Genomic DNA, 11,812 nt, shown 5'->3' on the forward strand with positions numbered 1-11,812 from the left:
ATCATCTAGAAGGACATGAACAGCAGATACATGGGAATTCTACTATCTGCAAGTTCCCCTCCAAGTCACTCGCCATCCTGACTTGGAAATACATCACCATTCCTTCACTGCCACTGGATCAAAATCATGGAACTCCCTCCCTAACAGCCTTGTGGGTATAGGTACATTAAGTTCAAAAAGGCAGGTCACCACCACTTTCTCAATAGTAACCAGGGAGGGCAATAAATGGTGCCCGGCCAAAGTCCATATCCCACGAATGATTAAAAAGTCTATTGCTTCCTTGAGTGGTGTACTGGTGAATAGGCTAGCAATGCCAAATAAACACATGGACAGGGCTTAGCTATCAATATATAAGTCTTAGCAAACGAGAAGGATCCCTCACTATGTAGAAAACCATTCAAAACTGATTACAGCAAATCACCCAATGTTTGGCCAATTCATGTTCTGCAGAAGTGATCAGAGACATGAAAGGACATAAAGGAACATCACAATAGTGTGTCTTGGGCAGACCATGCATGTTTAGAAACAATGAGTCATCAGGATGAACCCTATCATGTACATATATCACCCAGCAGCTATGTGCTCTTACTCAAGTGCATCAAGTGATTTTTTTTTAAGCTTGCTTTCAAGCAAGGTCCCAATCATGCAAAGCGTTAGATCCAATGGATATGAATTTGGACCTATCATTCTGGTATGTATTTTAGTTGATATAATGACACTAATTAAGGATGACTAATCTTCTCCTTTGTCAAGTTTGCAGATCTGTATGTCTAGGTTAGCCTTTAGGCCTCACAATTCTTCCACACATTTGTGTTGCAAATGAAAACTGGATAAATCACTTGGACAGAATTGTACGGTATCTTGTAACAGTGAAACAGAACAAAAGACTGAAAACTTACAGAAAAGTTGCATTCAAAGATTAATTTTTTTATACGTAACATACACAGTCTGCAAGATGTACCCTCATTCAACTTCTAGGTTGTATTTAGGTTATGAGACATGGTTTAAAAACACAAATCTCCTGCAGCTAGAATGTAGGAAATTAGCAACTGAATTAGAGAGAAGTTTGTGGGCATGTTTTCAAACTTAGTTCAGTCAATACTTTACTTATTGCTTCCAGGAACAGATAAACCAATCGATAACAATCAATTTAAGACAAAGTGGCTCACATAAACTTATCAGAAATGATACAGCAGGGACCACTTTGTTGTAAACAAAAGCCTCTCACATTTTTTGAATGATCGGACTTCACAGGGAGCCATTACTTTCCCCATTGCATGCCTCTGCCAACAAATGAGCACTGTTTTTACCCTGTAGTATAAATTGTCATGATTATTTGATTCTTGAGTCTATCCTCATAGCTGTCAGGTCAAAATCCTTGGCAACAAAATTTCAGCATTTCTGAAGAAGGGTCTAGGCCCGAAACGTCAGCCTTCCTGCTCCTCTGATGCTGCTTGGCCTGCTGTGTTCATCCACCTCTACACCTTGTTATCCCTTGGCAATATATGTCGCTTTCCAGCAGTATTTTTAAAAAATATTTTAAGACAATCTGAACAGCTTGACATCTTATGACTTGTGCGCCTTAGATGAGAATCTTTCAATAACACCTTTAAGAATTTTGACCAACAGAGATTTTGGACTGTTCAGGTTCAAAGTATTTGCACTCTATCTTCTCACACAATCCCTGGCCATTAGGACCCATCCCTAACACCCTGGTACTCCACCTCACCCTCACACACTTACCAATGCTGCCAGCTTGACACTATGCCTGTCTCTTCCAGGATGAGATGGCACACAATCAGAGAACAGAACAGATACATCAGAGAGCTGATGAGTCTGTGGAAGCACTGGTGGTGATCTTTCGGGAATCACTGGAGTCAGGGGGGGTCGCAAAGGATTGTTTACGAAAGGAGGGAGACAGAAGATGAAAAATTATAGGCTGGTTAGCCTGGCCTCAATCATTGGTAAGATTTTAGAGCATGTCATTAAGGATAAGATTGTGGAGTACTTGGAAATGCACAGTAAAAGGGCAGAGTCAGCACAGCTTTGAAAAAGGAAAGGTCATGCCTGACAAATCTGCTGGAATTCTTTGACAAAGTAACAAGCAAGTTAAACAAAGGAGAGCCAATGGATGTGCTCTGTTTGGATTTCAAGAAGGCCTTTGACAAGGTGCTGCACTGAGGCTGTTAGATAAGCTAAGAGCACATTGTGTTGGGCATGGAGAGAGGATTGGCTGGCTGGCTGACAGATGGCAGAGAGGGGGGGCATAGGGATCTTTTTCAGGATGGCAGCTGGTAACTAGCGGGGTTCTAATGTTGGGACCACAACTTTTCACGTTGTACATTAATGACCTGGAAGAAGGAACTGACAGCATTCTGGTTAAGTTTGCAGATGACACAAAGATAGCTGGAGGGATAGGTGGTGTTGAGGTGGAGAGACTGCAGAAGCACTTGGACAGGCTAGGAGATTGGGCAAAGAAGTGCAGATGGAACACAAGACAGCAAAGTGTGAGGTTTTGCATTTTGGTAGAAGAATAGAGATGTAGAATATATTCTAAATGGGGAAAAGCTTGGGAAATCTGAAGCATAAAGGGACTTGCATGTTCTGGTTCAGGACTCTCTTAAGGTTAACAAAGCAGTTAGAAAGGAAAATGCAACGTTAACATTCATTTCAAGAGGGCTAGAATGTAACAGCAGGATGTACTGCTGAGACAGTATAACGCACTGCAGACCACAGGTTTGGTTGCCGGGCCTAAGGAAAGATGCGCTGGCCTTACAGGGGGCCCAGAACATGTTTCCAATAATGATTCCGGGGATGAAGGGCTCATCATATGAGGAGCAGTTGAGGATTCTGGGTCTGTACTCAATGGAGCTTAAAAGAATGAGGGGGTATCTCATTGAAACAGAATACTGAGAGATCTAGATAGACCGTCTCCATGAGTAGTAGAGACTAGGCCCCGGGAGCACAGTCTCAGCGTGAACAAATGACTCTTTAGAACTGAGATGAAGAGAAATTTCTTCAGTCAGAGGATGGTTAATCTTTGAAACTCACTGCCGCAGAGGGCTGTAGAGGTCAAGTCATTGAGTATATTTAAGACAGTGATAGATAGGTCCTTGATTTGTAAGAGGACTGTGGGTTACAGGAAGAAGGCAGGAGAATGAGGCTGAAAAACATATCAGCCTAGATCGAATGGAGGAGCAGACTTGATGGGCTGAATGGTCTAATTCTGCTTCAATATCATATGGTCTTACAGAATTTACTTTAACTTCCAATCAGGGAATAAACTGTCCACTTACATCCACTACAAAGCCACTGACTGCCAGAGTTACCTTCACTACAGCTCTTCACACCCAACACATTGCAAGGACCCCATCCCATTCTCCAGGTTCCTTCGCCTACATCACATTTGTTCAGATGATGCCACCTTCCAAAACAGCACTGCTGACATGGCTTGCTTCTTCCGTAACCGTGGTTTCCCATCCACTATGGTTGACACGGCCCTCAACAACATCCGATCTATTACCCGTGCTTCTGCCCTTGCCCCTTCCCATCACTCACATCAGTGCGATTGAGTCCCCCTTGTCATCACTTTTCATCCCACAAGCCTCTGCATTCAAAGCATCATTTTCCGCCATTTCAGCAAACTCCATCAGATCGCCACCAAACTTCTCCCCCTCACTCACCCTGTCTGCATTTCATAGGAATCATTCCTTCTGGGTCAACCTAGTCCATTCCACGACCACCAACAGCAACCCCCCTTCCCACAGCACCTTCCCAAGTAACCGCAGACGGTGCAACACCTGCCCCTTCACTACCTTCCTGCTCACCATCCAATGGTCTAAATAGTCTTTCCAGGTGAAGCAGCATTCTTGTGTATTGTAGTCGCTGCACCCAAAGTTGCCTACTCTACATTGGAGAAACCAAACACAGACTGGGTGACCGCTTTGCAGAACATCTCCGTTCTGTGCACAAGCATGATCCTGACCTTCCCCTAACTGGTCATTTCAAGACAGCGTCCTGCTCGCATGCCCACTTGCCTGTCCTCGGCATACTGCGGTGCTCGAGTGAATCACAGCGCAAACGGGAGGAACAACATCTCAACTTCATACTAGGCACTTTACACTCTTCTTGACTTAATATTGAGTGCAACACCTTCAAATTGTGAACCAACTCACATTGTTTCCCTTTCTTTTAGTTTTACTTGTTACATTCTTTGTCACCATGTCCTCCCTTCCCTCCCCCCACCCCAGTGGGACTGTCTGTTCTTTCTAGTCTGGCAGTTAGACACACCATTGTTCTGCCATTCTCACATTTCAATCACTTAATCTGAATTATCTTTTCTCCACCAGCACTCTACACCCACCACTCCCACAGCACCCCCCAACTATAGCATAAATGCTGCCCCCTTCACACTTCACTCCAGCTCTGATGAACAATCATCTAAACTTGAAACATTAGCTTGCCCTTTCTCCCTGGATGCTGTCTGACCCACTGTGATCTCCAGCATTTGTTGTTTTCAATGAATGCTATACTCCAGTTGTGACCCAATTACATTTTATGCAACTCCATCAAAAACTTCTTGTTCTTGTATTCTATGCTTCAGCTAACAAAGGCAAGTATTCCATATATAAGAGATAACACAGTGTGGAGCTGGAGGAACACAGCAGGCCAGGCAGCAGAGGAGCAAGAAAGTAGACGTTTCAAGTCGGGACCCTTCTTCAGAAATGGGGAGTGGGAAGGGAGCTCAGAAATAAATAGAGGGAGGAGGGGTGGGGCTGGAGAAGGTAGGTGGGATGGTAATAGGTGAGTGCAGGTAGATAATGGTGGGGATTGGTCAGTAAGGTAGGCGGGGCAGATAGGTGGAAGAGAAGATGGACAGGTTCTGTCAGGTCAAGGAGGCGGGGATGAGAGGGAGGGTCGGTCATGGGATGAGGCCGGGGATGGGGAGATTTTGAAACTGGTAAATTCCACGTTTTGGCCATTGGGCTGTAGGGTCCCTAGGCAGAATATGAGGTGCTGCTCCTCCAGTTTGCGGGTGGCGTCATTGTGGCACTGGAGAAGGCATAGGATGGTCATGTCATTCAGGGAGTGGGAGGGGGAGTGGGAGGGGGAGGGAGTTGAAATGGTTCGTGACCGGAAGGTGGACCATCTCCGATACCTCCCTCTCCTTCCTGGACCTCTCTGTCTCCATCTCTGGTGACCGCCTTGAAACCGACAGCTATTTCAAGCCCACTGACTCCCACAGCTACCTAGACTACACCTCCTTGCACCACTTTTTGTTTTTATGGGAACATATTTGCCCCATACTCTCACTACTCCCTCCTTCAATGCCTCATATTGCTTTGACAGTCTTACCTGCAAGCAGCTGATCCAAGTCCACTTGGCCCGAATTATATCTTATCTTCGTGAAATTAGTGTTTCGCCAGTTTATAACTTTTATTCCTGGCACATCCTTGTCATTTTCCAATTACCTTAAATCTGAGTTATGGTCACTGTGTCCAAAATATTCTCCTACTATTATGCTTTTCATTTGCCTCGGCTCATATTCAGCTATTCGGTCCAGAAATTCCCCTTTGTTTATAGATTTTCTATGTACAGGCCAAAAAAGTTCTCCTGAATGCAAGTTAAGAATTTTTCTGCCTCCTACTTTGCATACTAAAACAATTCTAATTAGTTCAGTAGTTAGAATCCCTACAATTACTGCTTTATCATCCTTGCATTTTTCAGAAATTTAATTACATAGTTACGCCTCTGTCTCTGCATTACTGTTTTGGGGCTTATAATACACACTAATCCGTTTGCCCCCTTTCAATTTTTACTTCTACCTATTTGGCTCATTTGACCACCCTTCTAAGATATCATCCCTCCTCACTGAAATAACTGATCAATTTTGCAACCCTTCCTTCACTTCTGTTTGCCCCTTTTACATTTTCACTTCAGCATATTTGGCTCATTTAACCATCCTTCCAAAATATCACCCTTCCTCACTGCTATAACTGATCAATTTTGTAAACTTTCCTTCACTTCTATCTCCTCTGTTTCATGTCTGAATACCCTATAACTTAGGAATGTTGAAATGTCAAAACTGTCCATCTTTCAGCCAAGTCTCGGTCATAGTTGTGATATCATACTGCATGTAACATTCCTATGTCCTCAGCTGGTCTGTCTTATTTCTGGTTTTTGCTCAAGTCCCTGATTTAAATTTTTAGCTCACAATGCTTTGAACAAGCGCTGATGATGTTTCATACATCTTTATACGCGTATTATAGACAGAAGTATTATAGAAGCATTTAGCAGTATAAAGTATTATACTTTATAGAAGCATTATAGAAATATTACCAACATTTAGATTTTATTACTGTGTATTGAGAGGTGGAGAAATCCATAGTTGTCGCCACTTCACAATAGCACACATTCATGTTTTGGCCGACTGTTTAGCAATTGGTAAACATATATGCCACCTAGTTTAGAAGAACCTAATTTTTAATCAACCTGTTATTAATTGTTCAGACATTTTTCACCGCTTCTACAATTTTCCCCAAGGTTCTCTGGGTGCATTCTGGAAAGTAATTTTGCTGTTGTCTCGACAATTTTTGGCTTCCAGTGGAGTCGGTGAAGCTGATTTTACTTACCAGTCTTTTGTTAAAAGGCCTTTCCTAATTTATGCGCAAAGCCAGCAAAAGGTGATTTTATATGTATTCTGTGATAGCTCGAAGACAGCAAATACTCAATGTCATTTACTACTGCAAATTAAATGGTTCTCATATTCTTGTAATCTATCTTGACTATCAGATACATCCAAACAAATTTATAACTCAAATCAACTAAGGTCAATCAAAGCAAAATTAAATCCAATAAATTTCAGGTAGGTTTCATTTTTTTTGAAACAATGGAAATCCTCTATCTGTAACACTTCTCAGTAGTTACCATTATTTTTGATTTATTGTCCTTGTTGACAGGTTTGTGACAATTAATTAATGAATCTTCATCTGCTTCCAATTGTTTCATTGATTTCAGGATTAAATTCTTCAATCTCTGTGATTTTTATTTGTTCGTTCGTTCGTAGAAATTTGGGTATTGCGGCAAGGTCAACAATATTGCCCATGTGTTACTGCTGCTGAAATATAGTAACTGCTAGACTAAGTAAGAAGGCAGCTTAGAGTCAACCACTGCGGGTCTGGAATCACACATAAGAGGTTTTGATGGCAGATTTCGTTCCATAAAGGGCTTTGTTAAACCAAACAGGTTTCTACAACAATGAGTAGGACAACAATTTTGTGGGTCACTATTACTAAGATTAGTTTTCAATTCCAGATCTATTATGAATTTAAATTCCACCAGTTGCCATCCTGCATTTGCACCTATGCCCCCCAAAAAATTAGGCCTCTGGTTTGCTAGTTCAACTACACCACTGTCTCCCACTTTATGCATTAGTTGCTAGGCAAACAGAGATTAAGAAAGGTTTGAAGGATTTTTATTGTCATATTCTTTGCGATGCTTTGAGAGGTTATGTTATGTCAAAGGCCTTATAGATCATAGAATCCCTACTGTGTGCAAACTGACCTTTTGGCCCAACAAGTCCACACTGCCCCTCTGAAGAGCATCCCACCCAGACCCATTCCCTTTCCCTGCATTCCCCCATGTCTAACCAAGATATCCCTGGGCACTATGGGCAATTTAGCATAGCCAATTCACCTATCCTGCATATCTTTGGACTGTGGGAGGAAACTGGAGCACCCAGAGAAAACCCACACAGACACTGGGAGAATGTGCAAACTCCACATAGACAGTCACCCAAGGCTGGAATCAAACCCGGGTCCCTGGCACTGTGAGGCAGCAGTGCTAACCACTGAGCCACCGTGCCACCCAAAAGTTGTAAGTTGTTTTTCAAGAGCAGCTTCGATTTAATAGCATAATCTCATCCAATCTGATACTTTTTTCTCTCAAGTTCACTTTCCATTTAAAATGGAAGATTTTAATCCTGATTCTGTATTGTCTTTCTATTCTGCACTATCAAATGCCAAAATAATGACAATCTTATTGGATATAATTTTTTGAAAGGTTGTGTTCATGGGACCTTCAGTATCTTGGAGTGGATCTCCCTAAGTTACTTTTTTTTTTGCGAATGGCAAAGCAAAACCACCTCATATGCAAAAAGTGTAATCTGGCTCTGTATACACATACAATGTATTACAGCCCTTTTCAGTAAATCAAACGCATATATATCAACTCTTAAAAATGCTGTGTGATCCAGCACACTATAAGAAAGAACAAAATATTGTAATTAATAGTATATGAGACAAAATAATTAAATATAGATCTAAATCCTAGTCCTTGTTTTTATGATTTTAATCTGGATTATAAAGGGAAGACAAAATATCCAGGGACCATCTGGTCAACCTATGCACACACATTTGACGTTATTATACTGAAGCTGAACTCTATAAAAAGATGTTTATGTCCCAAACATAAGACAACCTTTTCAATTTATTTTTAGCACACCTTAAATTCCAAAACATCGTTAACAAGCTTTGTTCCTAGCCCGTAAATATGAAAATTTTCATGATTTCAAACTCACCAAATGCAGTTTCTTTTTACATTTCATACCTTATAATAATTATTAGCACCAGGCTGAATCATCATCTGTTGAGAAGAAATGATCTGCTTCCTGCGTTTGCATTCCTCTTTCTGAGACTTCATTTCATCAGATAAATTGCAAAGTTCCTTTTTGATTTGCTCTTTTCCAAATTCTGATGCTTGCAATTTTTCTTCATACATCTGCAAGTTAGCTGTAAGGTACTCTTGAGAATGAAGAAGATATTCTATCGTGAGCTGTGCCAATCTGAACAGTTTTAACAGAGTAGGATCCAGCGGATTTTGACAATAAGGACATTTTTCAGTATCCATGTTGCAAAAGGTGATATTCATTATATTTTCCTGCAAAGTGACAAAATCCAGTTCATGAGCCACTCTGTCCACGTCAATGGCACTAATTCGCCTCCAGTTGACGGTTTCATGACGAGTTTTGAATTTGAAGAGAGGAAGTTGACTTCTGTGCACACCTGACATTGATGTGGGCTGCGAAGGAATGCTGTCTGTCAGCGGATTGTGAGAAAAATGTACTGCCGAAATCCCATTCAACCACATCCCTAGAACTTGGGTACAGAAAAGGATTATGGAAGCAGAATGAACAATTGATACTGTTTTTAAAATTTTTAACAAAACAGCATTGCTTTCAACCTTTATATTTTGACCGGGCAATCATATAAATTCCTTCAAGCATTGCTAAGAATAGAACGCGAAATATTACAAAATAGACATAATATGCAACTGAAATATTTTCCTCGACACTCACTTATTAAATGCAACCTCGTTAATGGCGCACTTCCTGTTGTTTAAAGGATCTGGATTTTGTTGCCATATTATCACGAAAATCTTCTTTCATAGAGATTATTGATGAGACTATCAGGGTTACTAAGACCTGTTACTGCAGTAATTATCTCCATAGGGCATTTCTCTCCCTCTTGCACAATGGTCATCAATGTGACAAGACGTCCCTCCCATTGTCATGTAACCAAGAGAGGCATTTCCACCTACAAACCACTGCAATTGTAGAAAAACAGTACCAATTAACAAAATAAAATTACAGTCAGCCACAGAATGGAGCACCATAAAAGTATAGGGCGGCACAGTGGCTCAGTATTTAGCACTGCTGCCTCACAGTGCCAGGGACCTGGGTTCGATTCCAGTCTTGGGCAACTGTCTGTATGGATTTTGCACATTCTCCCCGTGCCTGCGTGGGTTTTCTCCAGGTGGTCTGGTTTCCTCCTACAATCCAAAGATGTGCAGGTTAGGTGAATTGGTCATGCTAAATTGCCCATAGTGTCCAAGGACGTGTGGGTTAGACATGGGAAATTACGGGAATGGGGCTGGGTGGGATACTCCTCAGAGGGGCGGCGTGGACTTGTTGGGCCGAAGGGCTTGTTTCCATACTGTGGGGATTCTATGATTCAAAGAAGTACCTAAGCACTGCCAGAGAGAAAGTAAGTATTCAATACTGATTAACACTACAAACAAGGAACTAGCAAGCACAAAATTCAAGCGTGTTAAAATGTAAACGTGCTATGATTCTAATACATATGCAATCAGAATGAGCTCAACAAAGGCAGAACCACCGAATTGTACAAAATAAAACCAGCTCACTGTTAAAGTGATAAAACCCTATAATAAGTGTAAAATACCTACCTACTGCGCGATTTTGTTTGTCTTTTGCGAAACTGCAAAATATAACTAGGATTCAAAACACAATGGAGTCTGCTAAACTTATAAGAAACTCAATTCAGTGAGAAACAAACATTTAGAATTGAGATAGATTAACTCTGGTCAGTAGTTGTTTTGTATTGTAAAGCAACATATATAAAGTGAAGTTTGTATGATTAGGCTTGACCCTAATTACAGCTTTCTTAACAAAATGGATTCTTAGCATGTAGGGATCTTCATTCAGCGATCATTGCAAAATACAACTTTTAATTCAATTTTCATATTTCAGTCAGACTTTTAAAACATTTGTTTCATGATATTCATGATGGTGGCATGCTAATTTAAACATTCATTTAGTAGTCTACACCCTTCAGAGCACATTTCAATTACTATGCTACAGTATGCTATGAATGTATGTTACTGGTTAAGCAGCATGAAAATCCTGTAAAATATTAGTTGCAGCATTTCTATTCTTTTACCGTGTCTTAAGAATGCTGACAATAGGTAACTGTTTATATTCAAATTCACAATTTTTGTCATTTCATACATTTAATATTTCAGTTTTTGATGCTAAACTAAAAGTGTGAAAAGCTAATATTTCTAAATAAGCAATAGAAACTGGATTCAAATGTTCACGGGCATAACTAAACAACTGATAGAAAACTGATTTGATTTGATTTATTGTAGTCACACGTACCTAAGTATAGTGAAAAGCATAGTTTTGTGAACAGTACAGGTAGGGTAATAGCAAACAAAGACATACAGATCATAGGGTGCTGAGACAGAGCGAGGCCTACGAGGTTACAACTGCACAGGAGGTGTGCAAAGCAAGATCAACATTAGCAACGTCAACATTATTTGAAGTTAGAGGGTCCATTCAGCAATCTAATAACGGCAGGGAAGAAGCTGTTCTTGAACCTGTTGGTGCGTGCGTTCAAGCTTCTGTATCTTATGCCAAATGGAAGAGGTTGGAAGAGAACATTATTGGGGTGGGAGGGGTCTTTGATGATGTTGGCAGTTTTTCTGCAGCAACGAGAAGTATAAATGGAGTCCACGGATGGGAAGTTGGCTTCCATGATGGTCTGGGCTGTGCACACAACTTTCTGTAGTTTCTTACAGTCCTGGGCAGAGCAGTTGCCGTACCAGGCCATTATGCACCCAGAGAAAATGCATCTGTAAAAGCTGGTAAGGGTCTTTATGGATATGCTGAATTTCTTAAGCCACCTGAGGAAGATGTGTTGTTGTGCCTTAGAATAGAAAAATAGAATAGATTCCCTACAGTGGGCCCATCAAGTCCACACTGACCCTCTGAACAGCATCACTCCCAGACCCACCCTATCCCTGTAATCCTGCATTTCCCCTGGCTAACCCACCTAGCCTGTACATCCCTAGACACTATGGGCAATTTAGCATAGCCAATCCACCTAATTTGCACATCTTTAGATTGTGGGAGGAAACCAGATCACCCAGAGGAAACCCACACAGAACTCGGGGAGAATGAGCAAAATCCACACAGACAGTCGCCCAAGGATTGATATCGAACCTGGGTCCC

The 11,812-nt window shown here is 41.2% G+C and overlaps 1 protein-coding gene across 1 annotated transcript in view; it reads right to left on the reverse strand.

Annotated features, from left to right (window-relative positions):
* The window catches only part of dzip1 (DAZ interacting zinc finger protein 1), a 77,123-nt gene extending 67,976 nt beyond the window's left edge, over positions 1 to 9,147 (reverse strand). The window contains exon 1 of the mRNA XM_048598400.1: positions 8,608 to 9,147. Coding sequence (XP_048454357.1) covers positions 8,608 to 9,147 — 540 coding nt within the window. The remainder of the gene's footprint in view (positions 1 to 8,607) is intronic.
* Positions 9,148 to 11,812: the final 2,665 nt, after the last annotated feature.

This window comes from Rhincodon typus, chromosome 6 (genome assembly GCF_021869965.1).
Source record: "Rhincodon typus isolate 14 chromosome 6, sRhiTyp1.1, whole genome shotgun sequence".
NCBI lineage: Eukaryota > Metazoa > Chordata > Chondrichthyes > Orectolobiformes > Rhincodontidae > Rhincodon > Rhincodon typus.